We start from the raw sequence: 18,479 nt of genomic DNA on the forward strand, positions 1-18,479 counted from the left end.
GACCTTTTCAAGAATCTGTAAACACTACGTTATGGAATAGGGGGAGTACCACACAACTGAAAATTAATAACGGCACACGTCAAAAAATCAATGCGATGGCATTTTCAACTATTTCATTGCACATCAAATCCAGTATTACAATATGCTACTCACTCTTTTTCTAAATATAAATCCTTTTAGAGATTCCACTATGGAGTACATATGTAGCAAAATGAATGAGTCTATACTTTAAAATATGTCTATATACATCTTATGTAGTCTGTAATGAAATATCTAAAAAGACATATTTAGAAACGGAGGGAGTAGCTAACACAGTTGACTCACCAATAAAAACTGTATACATGCTCAAAACGGCACGGTAAAGAGCAATACACACATGAATCAACTATATCTCTCAAATGTATAGTACCAATAGACTATGGTGATACATATCTCCATGTTTGTCTATGGCATGCGGTCATTTTCAGATGGGATAAATGGCTTAGGGGGCATCTGCAGATTCTGCAAGCTTCCCGATAACATGTTTACCACCTTCGTCATTGATGGCCGGTTTCTAGGGTTCCACTGAATACACCAAAGTGCGACGATAGCCAGCTGTCTTGCTTTCTCTTTCCCTTCTGGTGCCACTTCCAGAGTAAGCACCAGTTCCTCTCCAGTGATTACTTTCTCGTAGATCCACTCCGGGAGGTATACCTGGTTCTTGCTCTCAGTGCTTGGATCTGAGTTCCTCCGTCCACTCACCATTTCTAACACCAACATGCCAAAACTGTACACATCTGACTTGTAGGATATCTCACCAAAGTTCCTAGAGTAAATCTCTGGGGCGATGTAGCCCATAGTGCCTCTTGCTGCGGTCAAGGTGATGATGCTTTGATCCCTTGTACACAGCTTTGCAAGGCCGAAGTCTGATATCTTCGGGTTAAAATTGTAGTCCAGTAAGATATTGTGAGGCTTGATGTCGAAGTGGAGTATGCGGTGGTTGCATCCTTGATGTAAGTACTCCATTCCTCTAGCAATGCCTAAAGCAATATCTAGCATTTTGTCCGGTACGAGCAGTTCTCGAGAAATAATAGAATTACCTGAGAATATATATTTCTCCAATGAATCTTTAGGCATGAATTCGTAAATAAGAGCCCTTCTTGCCCCTTCAGAGCAAAAGCCAAGGAGGCGGACAATGTTTGTATGGTGGATTCTCCCAATAGTTGCAACTTCATTGGTGAATTCCTGCCCTTCTCCATTAGAATTCTCAAGCATCTTGACGGCCACAGGAACCCCATTTGGCAGCTCACCTTTGTACATGCTTCCAAATCCACCATGTCCTAGTTTATCCTTGAACCGTCTCGTTATCTTCTTAATTTCGGAGAAAGTGTACCTTGTTGGTTTTGATGTGCCATATGTCTTGAGAAACATTTCGACTTTCAAGTGTATCTCTTCATTGTATCTTGTTTTCAGTGAAAGATAAAGAGCAGTGATCACCATCAACAGAAGAACAACGAATACGGCCGCCGATGATGTAGCTGAATACAAGGAAATCAACATATTTAATAGGGTTGGGAGCCATCACTTTAGTGATTGTAATGGGGATGGTACAAGTTAAGAGCGAGAGTAACTAGTAACGACTTCATGCTTAGCACATAAATGGTGTATTTTCTTCCTTTGTTTTTCGAATAAAAGTAAAGTGTGGATTGGAGCAGTACCTGCAATGACTTTGACACGTGAACCTGCAAATAGCAAAGACGAGAATACAATTTGGTTATTTGTTTATATACATAAAAGGAAATTAACTATTAACTCGGGAAATAAAAGTTAAGATGTTTTATATGGCCAGTGGGTTAGGATATAACTTTAGTTTTGCATGAGAGGAAGAAGCGAAGACTAATCCTTTTTTTCTGTATGGGTTTAGCCTAAATCTAGGCAAGTACTCCCTCCATTCCTAAATATAAGTCTTTGAAGAGATTTCACTAAATGACTACATACAGAGCAAAATGAGTTAATCTATACTATAAAGTATGTCTATATACATTCGTATGTAGTCCTCTAGTGGAACCTCAAAGGCTTATATTTAGAAACGGAGGGAGTAAAAAACTTCAAAGAATGCAGTTGGTACATGCAAAAAAGAGAGGGAAAATAAAAACAAAAACGTTTGTAACTTGCTGGCTCATGTCCAGCAGTAACCATATAAACTGAAACTTTAGGAATATGTTGCAAGAAATTCTGAAGTAAATTAGTTTACAATCAAGTAAATATTTTATCATGCAAATGCCAAAAATTATAGCAGTGTACCGTTATACAGAAGACATGGGCGCACACTAATTGATCAAATAAACCCATGTCATTGCCATAATTATCATGATATACTGAACAGTAGAGTTGCCATAATTATCACTACTGCATTTTTTCTCCAAGCTTAGAAATATGTGACCCTATTTTTGTTTCTTAATTTTCTGAGATTCAGATGAGAATTTGCATGGGCTTATAATGTGTTTTCTCAAGCTAGCTACCCAAATGTTTTCTCATGCTGTTATGCAGAATAATTTGACAATATAACTCCTGGAAATGCCGCACAGTTATGAGGAAATTCAACAGGAAATTATCAGTGATTTTAATACTAGGAATTAACAAGATAATATGGGATGACATCGGTTTTTTCAAGATAGAAATTGATAATACCTTTATGAGGTTGAGACGAGCAGAATGTTTCATTCCTTTGTGAGCTGAAGGCACAACGTTGCCCATTCAACTCACATTTTTGGCACTGGGAGGCAACGGATGTCTGCTCCTGTTCACTCCAGTCAGTCACTATGTCATAAAAACGGAGGGTTCCTTGATCCACGCTGTGATTGTTGGATGCTGAGTCATAATATCCCGTGCCAAATATCGGGATGGCGGCATCTGAGATGACCGTGCAGTCCAATGGAAGATCATACATGAAAGCATCAGTTGCCACCAAATACGAGAAGTGAGTTTCGTTGCTATGGCAGGAGATTGGGCCAGCAATGGCAGCGGCGGCTGGGGCAGAAGCATAGAAACCACCTCTATCATCACGGGCAGGATACTGAGTGATTCCCCTTGGCGTGAACTCCCTTGAGCAGCCTACAAGCTTTCCAGCTTGGCTGTAGTGTGGCGCACAGCGGTGACCGGCGTCAGCCGGTGGTGAACTCATCGAGACGAGCTTCTGAATCATCGTGCAGGCGGAGGTAAGCGGGGTGATGCTGAGGGAGGCACCGGTGTAATTTATGGCGGTGACATTGCATGGGCCAAGAAGTGGGTGAAGCATGATGGTGTCTTGGCCTGAGCATGCTAGCTTCACGCATGTAGTAGCGCCGCATGGTGATGATGATGATGATGATGATGATGATGATGTGTTGCTGAAATCAAGCTGGAGCGGAAACCGGATCTCGGGTCCATCTCTGCTGCACCGAGATGGCGGACAGTTTCTGAAGAAATCTTGGTCGTCCCAAGCTGCGGAAGCCATGGCCGTGCCGGCTCCATGGCTGACAAGGCAGGCCACCATGGCTGCGACAAGAAATATACTCATCTTTCTCCTGTTGTGCTGCAGAGGTGGATGAAGGTAAGCCTGGTATTGTGATTGCAAAGACATTAGAAGAAGAAAATCAGTAGCCTAAGCTGTGCTTGCCTGAGCAAGAACCTCCCCTAGTCCATGAGTCAATACGAACCTACTGTACATATCGTCTCCTAGTACTTGGCTTTGGCTGTGCGTCGTTGTAGGTCAAGCTTCGGTAGACTACATCACTACAATAGAATCCCAGACCTGACACTGACATGTATCAACTACCTTGGCAAATCGCAGGAGCATATGCTGATATGCCAGCATCTCTGCCAGATATGATGATGCGAACTAGAATGAGTCAACGAGGATCATATATATATATGGCACATCTTCTCTGTAATGACATATGGATGCAGGAGAGATGCTACACACACGGGGAGTTCACGGGCGATTTACGGGGTGGTTAGGATTGATATGGACGTTAAACATATCCTACCAGGTATTTATACAGATTCCGTAAAAAAAGGTCTTCATACAGGCTCTTTTTAAATCTTCTCCAGCGTCCCTTGGTTTCTGTTTTCACTTTTTTCACCCTTCTTGTACAACGAAGCCAAAGCAAGAGCTAAGCAATCGATCGACTATCACCGATGCCTCCATGGTGGTTGCTGCTGCATTTCATGGTCGCACTTCTTGCCGTGGATGTTGAGGGGCGACATGATAGGTACGACGCCTGCCCTCATTTTTCTTGCGGCCATCTCCAGGACATCCACGACCCTTTCCGTCTGCAAGGCGATCCAACTGAGTGCGGTGCTCCGTCATATGAGCTGGCTTGTGTCGGCGACCGGACTACGATTCAGATCAACACAGGGACATACTTGGTCACCAAGATCGACTATGAACGTTCATACTTTTGGGTCGTGGACGCCAACCTGGACATGAGCAGCAGCTGTCCTCTTCCTCGCTGGGACCAGCGCCCTTACCTAAATGGTCTCCAGGGGCCTGACGGCTTGGTCGAATTTCCCCCCGTGGCTACATGGGCGAACTTTGTGAATTGTTCACGGGCGATCACAAACAGTAGCGACTACAAACCAGTGGTTTGTCTGAGCACCAGTTCTTCTTTCGTCTATGTGTTGATCAACTCTTATTCTGTTGAGAGGCTTAAGCCTTCTTGCGGTTACCTGGCCATGGCTGCCTTGGGTGATCTGAGTATGCTTTTTGATAACGCAAGCCATGGAACTCTGGTAGGATCTCTCAGGGGAGGATTTCGTGTTATGTTTCCTTTCAGATGTAAGAGGACGTCTGGGGACTTCATGGGCTGCCTGAAGGATCAGATTGTGTGAGTTTTATTTTTTATCTATGTGTACACCGTGCTTCTGTTTTGGACCATACATATCTGACTTCTCTACATTTTCTCCATTGTATGCAGCCCACGCCCTGGACAATCACTGGATTATCTTGTCATGCGTTGGCTTATAACCATTCTTACGGTTGATTTTGAAATCTTGTCTTGCGCATTTGGAGCACATAATTTTTCTTCCAGTGAACACCTTGGCCTGCTACACAGTGCAATAGTATACTCCCCGTTGATATTGAAGTTCGTTGCTGGTAGGCCGTCAGAGTTACACATATTAGCTATGGTAGTAGTTTCTTGGTAATCCCACATAAAATTGTTCTATATGTGCAGGAGTATGCAGGTTAGTGGTTGCTCCCCTGGTGGTACTGTTCTTCCTGGCACACAAGTATTGGAAAACAAGGATCACAATCGATGCTGTCGAGAAATTCCTACAGATGCAGCAAATGATCGGCCCGACAAGGTATGCCTACACAGATATTGTCGCGGTCACAAGCCATTTCAGAGACAAGCTGGGTCAGGGAGGCTATGGCTCCGTGTACAAGGGCATTCTGCTCCCAGGCGATGTCCATGTGGCCATCAAGATGCTGGACGGTAAATCCTGCTGCGATGGAGAAGATTTCATCAGTGAGGTCTCCACCATCGGCAGGATCCACCACGTCAATGTGGTCCGTCTGGTCGGGTTCTGCTCGGAGGAAATGAGGAGGGCGCTAGTCTACGAGTATATGCCCCATGGTTCTCTTGATAAGTACATCTTCTCGGTCGAGAAGAGTTTCTCCTGGGACAAGCTCAGTGAAATTGCCTTGGGAATTGCTAGAGGGATCAACTACCTGCATCAAGGATGTGACATGCAGATTCTACACTTTGACATCAAGCCACACAACATCCTTCTTGACACCAATTTTGTCCCAAAAGTTGCCGATTTTGGCCTTGCCAAGCTATACCCAAGGGACAACAGTTTTGTGCCGTTGAGCGCTTTACGGGGAACAATCGGGTACATAGCTCCTGAGATGATATCCCGGAGCTTTGGCGTCATATCCAGCAAGTCCGACGTTTACAGCTTCGGGATGCTGCTGTTGGAGATGGCTGGAGGACGCAGGAACGCAGACCCAAACGCAGCAAACTCAAGCCAGGCATTCTACCCATCGTGGGTGTATGACCGGCTAACTAAACATGAACTGGGTGAGATATCTGCTGAGATGCATGAATTGGAGAGGAAGCTGTGCCTTGTTGGTCTGTGTTGCATCCAGATGAAGCCTCATGATCGGCCAGAGATGAGCGAAGTCATAGAGATGCTCGAAGGGAGCGTTGACAGCGTGCAGGTGCCTTCAAGGCCATTCTTCTGTGACGATGAGCACAGCCCTGTAGTGGAGCCTTACCATTTCCTCTCTGAGCTGACTACCATTTCGGAGGAGGATGAGTGAAATTTTCTTTATGTTCGATGAAGTGAATTATTACGAGGTGACAAACTTATCTTGCGAAAAGTTGCAGTAATGGTTGTTATGAACTATGGAATGTGAAATTGTGAATGCTTTATACTCCCTCCGTCCTAAAATAAGTGTCACGGATTTATTACTAACTTAGTACAAATTTAATACTAGAGCAGCGACACTTATTTTGGGATGGAGGGAGTATATTATAAGCCATGCTTCTTGTGAATGTTCATCCGAAATGCAGGCATATCATGTGTGAAATTTCATTTATCCCATTGCCCAAAAGGATGTGAACAGTCATGAATTTTTGAAGAAAAATGAACACCAGAGAATTATACATGGGAAAAATGTAGTACAGTACATCCTTGCAGTTTTTCTGAACTGATGGGAAAAATGACATACTCTGTCTGAACTGATGGCGAGAACCTGATGATGCCTCGTGCTGCAGTTTTTCTTCTGGCGCTGTTTGTTGGTTTCCAAGTGCTGCAGCTCCTGATGGCACATCCTTGCAGCCCAACTAAAATGGCAGAAAATAATCGGGGTCTGCAACCTACTACACGTTATAAATTTGGAGGAAATTTATATTTCTACTAGGGGTGAGGCAGCTTGCCTGTAATGTACTGTATTTAGGAGTGAGGCAGCTGCTACATGTGGGACGCCGCCGAGAGGAGGTGCGGCGAAATGATGGAGACGTGCCCCGCGCCGCAGCATCCTGGTCATCGTCGCCGGCTGCCGTCGCCTCAGCCTCCCTGCCAAAGCCATCTCCTAAATCTGCCGCCGCCGCATCCATCGTCGCAGACTGCCGTCGCGTTAACCTCCCCTTTCGCCGCCTCCGCCATTGGCCTGCTCTCGCCTGCACACGCGCGTGCTGCACAGGGGTCCCGACGGGAGATTACCTCGAGCAGCGCCGGATCTCAGGGCCGGCTCTTTGTTTTGGAGGGCACTAGCCACTAGGGCGAAGTCGTTAACATGGCCTGCGGGTTGATTATTTGGGCAAAGTATACAGAGTTAATTTTGTTGGATCAATCAGGGCCAATCCAAGCACCTCCATTAAAGTGAAAATAAATGGCCGAAAAAAAGTCAGAGGACAAGGGGGGAATGCTTTTTTTTTTAGAAAACTCATGACCTATTCATCATCTCATGGCAGTATAAACAACACAAAAATATTAAAAATTACTCCCTCCATTCCTAAATATATAAGTCTTTTAAGATATTTCACTAGAAGTCTACATACGAAACAAAATGAGTGAATCTACACTCTAAAGTATGTCTATATACATCCGTATATAGTTCATTAATGAAATCTCTTTAAAGACATACATGCATGTAGAGTTGTAGACACACCACGTTTCATCACCCCTTTTTCACCGAAACAGTACCAAACTTGTTGGAGTAGACAGCACGAAACTCGTCGAGCTAAGACCCCATGAAACTAGCACATCATAACAACAACTATCTTCGATAGATCAAAATGATCCAATTATAAACACATGAACGAAGACAAACAAAGACTAGATCCAAACGGATCCATCGAAGATCAGCAATCGAAATCCCGCAAGATCCATCGAAGACACATTCACACGTGCATTCGGCTTATATGTTTAATACGATTCGGTTAATTATAATTTTAGTTTTGGTGAAATAGAAACCGAAATACTCACACAAAATTTAAAAAACCGAACCATATTAACCATAATATATCGGTTCTGTTTGTTCGGTTAACCAAAAAATCAGAATTCATGCACTTATCAGTATAAGTGTAATGACTTAAGAGCACTGATTTGGATTGTATAATATGCAAAAAAATAATCACAAGATCTAGCAACCTTACTATTATTCTATGGTTTATTCGGTCAAGCAAACTAGTAAACATAATTAAGTAAAAAAAACACATGCAATGTGAAATGTATTATGTACGGAGAAATACGTGTTGTCTTCAAACTGTTGCACTTTTGAAAACAAGGTATTACATGGGATATCCTACATATCGGTTTGTTCGGTTTATACGGTTTCCGAGCATTGAAAACCAAACAAAAACAAAACACCTAATAACTTTAAAATTTCCAACCGAACAAAAAACCAAACCACCAAATAAATCGGTTAATACGGTTCGGTTCGGTTCAGTTTTCCAGTTTTCGGTTTTATAGTGCCCACCCCTACACACATCCTCCGATGCCACTAGACGCGTCATCGAAACGGTGACCAAGCAGAAAGAACCTTATTCCATTTCCACGGAGCCATCGACGCCTCATCTTTTTGAGTAGGACACAAACTCCAAAAAACACCGAGACATGGAGCAAGATCCCTTCCGCCAACAAGGGCAAGGTCCATCCCGCCTCCATAGCCCTAGGACCAGCAGAGACGAGACGGACTGACAACGACGTCACGACGTCCATGGGAGGCAAAAGAATCCTAATTTCTTTCTTGAAGCGGGAGATAGTTGTTGCGTCTGCGCACGTCGGGGGGATTCCCCAGTGTTTGATCCATAAGGTGTAAAAAGCTAATGATGTAAAGAACTGATGGAGTATAAACCAATTGAAGGTAGTCCCAAAAAAATCAGATACAACACAATTTTTTGCATAGGTATAAAAAACAATTTGATGCAAATGTTAAGAAGGTTATAATCTTGCTCCGGGCCCCTAAAATCAGATCAAGGGGGAGCAGGGCGAAGTGAAAAAACAATGGTTCGGAGGAGGGATTTGAGATGGCCGGGGTGTCAGATGCATACATGGTGGAGGTTCAAATGCGTTCGGTTTATTGGAATTGAGAGAATTCCTTATTTGACCCTTTCTTAAAATTTGATTCCCTATTTGACCTAAAATAAAATGTATATGTATGCTCCAGTATTTTGTCTAAATCTGATATGTGCATGTAAAAATTGTACAAAATATCCGTGAAACTCATACTAACATATATATGCATATTGGCTAGTTATACTAATATATATATGTGACCTACCCATGTAAGAACATCTCTAGTGGCTAGTCTATCTCATAGTCTAAACCAAATATAGACCACCGCAGATCAAAAAACATCTCCAGCGGCTGGTCTATCCCATAGTCTAAATTTTAGACATCCATCGAATTAGCTACCCATCGTCCACATTCGGACGACCTCGCGAGGATGTCCAAACCAGAGCTGCTTCTCGCGAGCTCTCTCCCGCACCCATCCGGAGAAGTTCGAGACGAGGAGGACGCTCCCTCCCCTGACCCTAGCTCGCCGCCGTCGCTGAGGTAGGCCCCTATTTCTTCACGTTCGTAAAGAGAGAGAGTGATGGGAGAGACGGCTGCGAGTTGGATCTGACGCGGATGCGAGGGCTCAAGCGGCGGCGGCGGATGCAAGGGCACGAGCTCGAGGCAGGGGAGGGCGCGAGCGGCGGCTGCGACGGATGCGAGGGCCCGAGCTCAGGGAAGGCGAGGGTGCGAGCGGCAACTGTGGACCTGGTGCGCGAGCGGCGGCGGCTGCGAGCGGTGGCGGCTGCGTAGGCAATATAGACAATCAAATTTAGACAATCCGCTGGAAAACCGAGGTTGTCTAAAATGATTTTTTTTACACCATTGTCTATATAAAGATATAGACTACCAAATTTAGACAAGCCACTAGAAATGCTCTTGTATACAATGAGAAAAAGGTAATGAAGAGATTAAGGAGAGTAGCACAGTCAGCGGTGCTTATTCTTGCGTGCGTACCGTTCCATCGATCTACTAGCCGGCAACTTGTATAAGGACGTGCAAGTGCATCTAGACCGATTGAGCTGCCTGCGTCTTAGAGCATCTCCAACAGCCGCGCTATATTAGCACCGCGCGGTAAAAAAGGCTAATATAGCGCGCGCGCAACGCAGCGGACAGCTCCAGCGGGCGCGCTAAAACCGCGCGCGCTAAAACGATTTGGGCGCGCTGTTCCTAGCCCCATCCCGCGCTGCGTATTTCGGGCGCTCACTTCGGCGCGCGGCAGACTCGAGCGCGTGCGCGAACTCTCCCTTTCTTCCTCCTTTCTCCCGCGCGCGCCTACGTCAGCGCCCCGGCCACCATGGACACGCACACCGGCGCCCCGCTGACCCCGCTGTATAGCCGCGACCCCCCCCCCCCCCCCCGCCGCCGCCGCCTCCGCCGAAAACCCTAGCGCGGCCGTCGCCGGAGCTCCGCCGACCGTCGGCCTCGCGCGCAACCTCTTCTTGCCGCCGCGGACGACCACGCCGGCGGGTGGCGTCGCGCCGGCGCCGTCCCGTGCCGCCGCCGCACCGTTGGAGCGGAAGAAAGGTAAAACATCCGCGAAGAAGAAGACGACGGACGGCTCCGGCAGCTCGAAGCCAAAGAAGAAGGTTGCAGTGCGCCGGCCGGGCGCGGCGTCTACCGAAGCGCCGGCGAGCTCACTCGTTGAGCCGGCGGCAGACGCGCACCACGTGTTTGATGAAATGCCCCCAAGGTGAAAAAAATTCCAACTTTAATTTTCTTGTTTTTTTTCAATGCATCATCATATAGATAGCTTATTTGCGTTGTCACAAAACTTTGTAGTCTCATCGATGATGCATACATGTCAACTATGGGTGTTGGGTCCAACAATTCGCATTGGTCTCAAACCAATGACATCCATTTGGACGATCATGAGTTTGAGGTGGACGAGGAGGGTGAGGGCATTATCGAGGCGCCGAAAGGAAGAGCGGGCAATTACACCACCAACGATGACAAGTTACTATGCAATACTTGGTTGCAAGTGTCGAGGGATCCATCCGTTGGAGGTGATCAAAGTAGAGATGCTTATTGGGGGCGAATGAAAGAACACTTTGATGCTCAGAACGTGAGTGGAATAGACCGCTCCGAGAGATCACTTCGGTCCCGATGGTCGACAATCAACTCGGATTGTCAAAAGTGGGCGGCCGCACAGAAGGCAGTTGACAAGCTTAACCCAAGTGGCACAAATGAGGATGATAGAGTAAGTGGCATCTCATACATGTTCATCATACTTGTTTTTGGTGTGAGAAGTGCTAACTTGTTTTGTTTTTCTTGTAGTACAACATTGCCCAAAACTTGTTCAAAGAAGAGACGAGGACAACCAAGAAGGGCAAGATCAAGAAAGGAAAAATCTTTACCTTGCCTCATTGCTACGAAGTGTTGAAGGATGATGAGAAATGGAAGAAGCGTGAAGATTTGGATGATTTGCATTTGAGCAACAAACGCAAGCACATAATTGAGTTGAATGATGATGAGGAGGAGGGGGATGCATCAACGGAAGACAGCAAGAGAAGCCCCACACCCAACTCGGTTTCATACTCGAAACCAAAACGACCGGATGGGTGCAAGAAGGACAAAACCAAAAAGAAGAAGAGGAAAGGAGATGATGAGCTCACAAATGCTATGGAAGCTATTGTGAAGGCAAGAAAAGAAGCCAACGAGGTGAGGAAAATGGCAAGGAACCAAGATGCCGCGACCGAGGAGAGGAGGTTGGCGGCCGAGGAGAGGAGGGTGGCCGCCGAGGAGAGGAAAGTGGCATTGGAGGAGAGGAAGGTGGGCATGGAGGAGCGAGCTAAGTTGTTGGAATGGGAAAAGCACTTGTTCTTCTTGGACACATCTTTGTTCAATGATGCGCAAAAGGAATATGTCAACCTTGCCCGTGAAGAAGTGTTGATTCAAAAAAGAGCCATGATCCGCACAATGGGTGGCGGTGGCCTTGGCGGCATGGGTGGCGGTGGGCTCGGCGCCATGGGAGGCATGGGCCTCGGCGCCATGGGAGCCATGGGTGGCGGTGTCCTTGGCGGCATGGGTGGCGGTGGCTTCGGCGCCATGGGTGGCTTTGGAGCACCCTCCAACGCTATGGGAAGCATGGGTGGCATGAGTTTTGCTTCTCTCATGGGCGGCATTGGTGCACCTCCGGCCATGGGTGGAATGTCTTTCGATGTGCCTCACACACATACCCATGAAAATGCCGTTGAAGATCTTGCCAAGACCGTCAGAGCTACACGTGATGCGGTGCGTGATGAGGTTAGGGAGGAAGATTCATCTTCGAAGGCGGAAGAATCATCTTCGGAAGAAGAGGAAGACGACGAGGAAGATGATTGATGTGTTCAACTTTGTTGGATGAACTTGTATTTTGAACTTGGTTTGCATTTTAAACTTGGTTGGATGAACTTGTGGGGATGCCCATCTACTTGTTTGTGTTAAATTTCACATGTTATTGCATTTTGATAAATGTTTCACATTGCATTTTGGGCGCTGCTGCAGCGGCGCGCGCTGCATTTTTGCGCGCTGCTGGTGCGGAGCGCGCGCGCTGCAAACCAGCACTACTGCTGGAGCCAGCGCTGCGCGACACGCAAAACCAGTCGCCCAGCGCGCTGCAAACTTGTTTTTTAGGCGCGGTGCGAAGCGCGCCTGTTGGAGATGCTCTTACTTATACGCGCGCGATCGGCGGCGGGAAAGTAATCAGCCGTGGCTAGCTCGCACAATGTATCTGGTCGGAAAATACCAATACCCAGTCATGCAAGCTATGTTGCGTTGAAAAATATCTGCATGGCGCCGAAAAATATATGATTGTACTTATTAGTAAAAAATAAGTATTGTATCTATTATATATACTACGAATATTTTGTATGACTTTTACACGCACAAGCCAGTTTGTCTAAAGAAAAAAATATTGGAACATACAAATACATACACAGCATGTGTTGAACATCCCTAAAACATGAGTTAACTAATTGCATTTTTAGTACATCGAAAATAGTTACACAATGTATTAGGGGCAAAATGATCTTTTCACCTTACACTTAACCCTGTTAATGTCTAAAATAAACAAAAGTGTCATATAAGGAACAAAATTTACATTATATGTCAAATAGGGAAGAAATTTTTATTTAGGCCAAATAAGGAACCGAAATAAAAAAAAAAGAGGTCAAATAAGGAATTCTCACCGGAATTCAGAAAAACCGTACGAATCCACGGACAAACAACTCGGTTCGAACGTAGGGTATGCTCTTACACTAGACGTGCACCTGTTTTCTTTTTTCATTTTCTCGCTGACAGTGCATCGCTGGTTCATAAATTACAAGTGGAGCCGGTACCACACCTCATCATCACGACACTTATTTCAGGGCACACGGCTGCTACCTTCGCAAGAGTGCTAGTGGCCCAGCTTGCCTCGCCTTCCTGCCACGGCACACTTACAGATCGCGGATCGGAGACGTACAACGACGGCGACATTTTCATTTTCATTATCGGTGTACTGAAATTTTTGACCGAACATAAGTTGGCAAGAATACAATGTCGCCGGATAAGTACACCTTAATCGGCCGGCTATTTGTTCGATTATGACCGGAGTTGAAATAAAATTCACCGCATGGAAGATGAAAAACATGTTATTCTTATGTTGAATACATGAATACTAAGTACTTTTTAAACACGAAATATTGATATATTAGAAGGAGAGGAAAAGAGAACCATACAAAGAATCGAGTAATAGCAAAAGAAAAAACTACCACATTAGGGCATTCCAATGCCGATCCGCAAACCTCTCACATGTGTTCCGCACTTTCTCTGACAATCCATAAACAAGAGCGTGCCGGGGGGAGGGGGGGGAGGGGGCTTTGCGGGAGTCCGGACTGCTCCCACGGCCGATTTTGACCATCCTGGCCCATCCAAAACCCCTCCTCCATCGTGCGTGCTTTCGGTCAGCGTCGCTCGAGAGCGTCGGGCACACATTCATGTCCGGCCAGAGAGGACGCAATCGCTCGCTGGCGTCGACATTGAAGCGGGCGCCAGCCGAGAGAGGACCGCTCGCGCCGCTTCCGAGTGCACGCGACCATTGCACATTCAAACGACACGATGGCCGCCTATCCGTCCGTGTGCCGCCCATATTGATAGTACGCAGTTGACGAGGCATCTCCTCTGGCGCCAACCCTTCGTCCCTCTCCCGCCCAACATTGCTATATAAACCGTTGCCCAGCCATAGCCGCGGTCACCCGCATCCGATCCCTCTCCGCACCACTCCCACTATGGACCCCAACCCAAAGCCCTTTCGGACGGGCTGACATCGGACCAGAAGAAGGAGACGACCGCTGATAACCCACAAGTGTAGAGGATCGCAACAGTTTTCGAGGGTAGAGTATTCAACTCAAATGTATTGATACGACTCAAGGGGAAGCGAAAGAATATTCTCAAGTATTAGCAGCTGAGTTGTCAATTCAACCACACCTGAAAGATTAGTGTCTGCAAGCAAAGTATCAGTAGCAAACTGGTAGGATAGCAACGGTGCCAGAAAAAGGTCTGTTGACGGCAGACTATTCCTGACTTGTTGTATCAATGGCGCCAGTAAAAAGTCTTGCAGCAGGTAACAACAGTAGTGACAGCAGTAGCAAGTAACAACAGTAGTGACAGCAGTAGCAAGTAACAACAGTAGTGACAGCAGTAGCAAGTAACAGCAGTAGTGACAGCAGTAGCAGCAAAGCAACATAGCAAGGACCAGTAGTAAAAGACTCGTAGGCAGTGGATCGGTGATGGATGAGTGTGACGGATGTGATTAATCATGTAACAGCTATAACGCGGAGAGATATGTGGCTAGCTCCCGTTCATCAATCTAATGTAGGCATGTATTCCGTATGTAGTCATACGTGCTTAGGGAAAAGAACTTGCATGACATCTATTGTCCATCCCTCCCATGGCAGCGGGGTCCTAATGGAAACTACGGGATATTAAGGTTCTCCTTTTAATAAAGAACCGGACCAGCGCATTAACACGTGGTGAATACATGAACTCCTCATACTATGGTCATCTCCGGGAGTGGTTCCGGCTATTGTCACTCCGGGGTTGCCGGGTCATAACACATAGTAGGTGACTACAACTTGCAAGATAGGATCTAAAACACACATATATTAGCGACAACATAATAGGTTCAGATCTGAAATCATGGCACTCGGGCCCTAGTGACAAGCATTAAGCATGGCAAAGTAGTAGCAACATCAATCTCAGAACATAGTGGATACTAGGGATCAATCCCCGTCAAAAAATAACTCGATTACATGATAGATCTCATCCAACTCATCACCGTCCAGCAACCCTACGATGAGATTACTCACGAACGATGAAGAGCATCATGGAATTGTCGATGGAGAAAGGTTGATGATGACGATGGCGACGATTTCCCTTCTCCGGGGCCTGAAACGGACTCCAGATCTGCCCTTCAGATGAAGAACAGGATGTGGCGGCGCCTCCGTATCGCAAAACGCGATGAAACCTTCTCTCTGATTTTTTTTCCAGGCAAAACGGAAGATATAGGACTAAGATTGGGGGCGGTGGTGCCACGTGAGCCCCACAAGCCTGCATGGCGCGGCCTAGGGGGGTGGCCGCGGCAGCTGGGCTTGTGGCCCACTCGCACACCCCCTCAGGTGGATCTTTGGGCATGTATTTTTATTTTATTCCAGAAAAAATCTCCGTAAACTTTCAGGACGTTACGAGAACTTTCATTTCTGCACAAAAACAACACCATGACAATTCTGCTGAAAACATCGTTAGTCCGGGTTAGTTCCATTCAAATCATGCAAATTAGAGTCCAAAACAAGGGCAAAAGAGTTCGGAAAAGTAGATACGACGGAAACGTATCAACTCCCTCAAGCTTAAAGTCTTGCTTGTCCTCAAGCAATTCAGTTGACAAACTGAAAGAGACAAAAGAAAAACTTTGACGAACTCTGTTTGATCTTGTTGTTGCAACTATGTCTAACTCATAACGAGAATTTCAGCAAGATCACAAGCAAACCACATAAGCAAATGACATCTAGGTCTCACGGTAAACTCATATCAATGGCATAATCAACTAGCAAGAAAATAAAAATAAGCCTCAAATGTCAACACTTCAATCAAAACAACATGAAGCAGCACGAACAGATGGTATCTCGCTAGCTCTTTCTGAGACCGCAAAACATAAATGCAAAGCACCTTCAAAGACCAAGGGCTGACTAAACATTGTAATTCATGACAAAGAAGATCCAATCACAGTCATACTCAACACAGTTAAAAGCAAAGCATAAAAATGACAGAGGTGCTCTCTAATTGGTGCTTTTATAAGAGGAGGATGACTCGACAGGAACATAAGTAGACAGGCCCTTCGCGGAGGGAAGCATTGATTTGCAGAGGTGCCAGAGCTCAAGCTTTGAAAACAGAGATAATAATTTTGGGTGGCATGCTCTCATTGTCAATGCAATGACTAAGAGTTCTCAACATCTTCCATGCTACACATGCTATAGGCGGTTCCCAAACAGAAAAGTAAAGTTTTGACCCCCCCACCACCAATCAATCACACTCCACGGCTAGGCGAATCCTCGGGTACCGTCCATACCAACATCAATCTTAAGGGAATTTTGTTTGTAATTATCTTTTTTATTTGAGCATGGAACTGGGAATTCCAATTACCGGCCCCTTTCTTGTGAATGATAGTGAATAAACACATATCGAGGATAACACGCCTAGCATGGAAGATACCAATAGCCCCCTGTCACCACATGAGCGGTTCGGGCATGCAAAACAGATTATTTCTTGAATATTTAGAGAGTGGCACATGCAAATTTACTTGGAACGGCAGGTAGATACCGCACATAGGTAGGTATGGTGGACTCATATGGCACAACTTTGGGTTTATGGGAGTGGCTGCACAAACAGTACTCCCGCTTAGTACAAGTGAAGGCTAGCAAAAGACTGGGAAGCGGCCAACTAGAGAGCGACAACAGTCATCAAAATGCATTAAGATTAACTAACATTGAGTGCAAGCATGAGTAGGACATAAATCACCATGAACATGAACATCATAGAGGCTAAGTTGATTTTGTTTCAACTACATGCGTGAACATGCGCCAAGTCAAGCCACTTGAAACATTCAAAGGAGGATACCATCCTATCATACTACATCATAGTCATCTCAACATTCATGTTGGCAACCAAGACAAAACATTATAAGCTCCTAGTTAAATAAGCATGGCATAAGCAACTATGATCTCTAAGTTGTCATTGCAAACATGTTTCTCTCACAACAAAGTTGAATCTGGCATGATGAGCAAGTCACGTTTACAAAAACAAAATAGATCGAGTTCATACCAACTTTTCCAGGCTCAGTCACTTCATCATATATCGTCATTATTGCCTTTCACTTGCATGACCGAACGATGTGAACAATAATAAGCGTGCTCATGCATTGGACTACGCTGGAATCTGCAGGAAAACACAAAGGAGAAGACAAAGTAATATGGCTCTTTGACAGCTAAACAGGTATGCATGCGAGAGCCACTAAACATTGTAACCAATATCTTCTACCTTGACCCAAAGAAAAAGAAAGCTATCTACACGGGAAAACTCCCAACAAGCAAAAAGAAGAAAAAGTTTTTTTTTTCAAACTAGACAGAAACACGAAAAGAAAACGAGAAAAAGAAAATAAACTAGCATGGATGATACAGTGGCAAAGTGTGAACACCGGCTAACAAAGTGAAAGCAAGAATGTAAAGTCGGTGAGAACACATACTCCCCCAAGCTTAGGCTTTTGGCCTAACTTGGTCTACTCCCAAGGAGGGAAATAACCAGCTCCTGGGTACTCCGGAGTGGACTGTGGATGCCACTCCTGTGTGAGCTCCTCTGGCTCCCACTGATAAACTAGCGTTTGGTACTCGACTGGCGGCTCGGGCACGGGCACCTGTGGTTGGGCCAAGCCCCAATATGTGTAGATGTCCGAGGGCATAATAATGTACCTGCCTGCATGAAGATTGAACAAAGAAGGAGCAGGCAAAGTAATAGTCTCACGAGGTTATAAATCATCCTACCACATATATCTCTATCAAGAAAGTCATGGCGAACCATGCTATCGTAATCTAGATATTTCTCGGGAAGAAGCATCTCTTCTTCCTCCTCCAGTCTAATGGGTATCTCAAAGTGTCTGGCAAGACGGGTAGCATAGATACCTCCATAGACAACACCTTTAGAACGGTTAAGGTTCAACCGTTGAGCTACTATAGCGTCCAAGCTATAAGTTTTATCGTTATAAAGGGCTTCGCGCAATACCGCAAGATCTGGGGAACTAAGTGACCCAGCTTTCCCACGACCAATAGAACATTTTCCCACGAATAGTGAGAAGTACCGAACCACGGGAAAATGAATGCTAGCAGCTCTAGCGCAAGACACTCCTCTCTCTTCTCCTACAGCAATTGTACCGATAAAAGCTT

The 18,479-nt window shown here is 45.6% G+C and overlaps 2 protein-coding genes across 2 annotated transcripts; one reads left to right on the forward strand and one right to left on the reverse strand.

Annotated features, from left to right (window-relative positions):
* Positions 1-286: 286 nt before the first annotated feature.
* LOC123452222 (rust resistance kinase Lr10-like) lies at positions 287-7,247 on the reverse strand. Its single transcript, XM_045128836.1, has 4 exons — positions 6,698-7,247; positions 2,671-3,553; positions 1,698-1,721; positions 287-1,517 (listed from the first exon to the last, which is right to left on the reverse strand). Exons 1-4 carry the CDS (start codon positions 6,797-6,799, stop codon positions 445-447), a joined length of 2,082 nt encoding a protein of 693 aa, XP_044984771.1. The 5' UTR covers positions 6,800-7,247; the 3' UTR covers positions 287-444.
* On the forward strand, positions 4,072-6,423 carry LOC123452223 (rust resistance kinase Lr10-like). The gene is made up of 3 exons (XM_045128837.1): positions 4,072-4,850; positions 5,037-5,116; positions 5,196-6,423. The coding sequence occupies exons 1-3, from the start codon at positions 4,159-4,161 to the stop codon at positions 6,284-6,286; spliced, it is 1,863 nt and encodes a 620-aa protein (XP_044984772.1). The 5' UTR covers positions 4,072-4,158; the 3' UTR covers positions 6,287-6,423.
* Positions 7,248-18,479: the final 11,232 nt, after the last annotated feature.

The sequence above is a fragment of the Hordeum vulgare genome, chromosome 5H (genome assembly GCF_904849725.1).
Source record: "Hordeum vulgare subsp. vulgare chromosome 5H, MorexV3_pseudomolecules_assembly, whole genome shotgun sequence".
Classification (NCBI taxonomy): Eukaryota; Viridiplantae; Streptophyta; class Magnoliopsida; order Poales; family Poaceae; genus Hordeum; species Hordeum vulgare.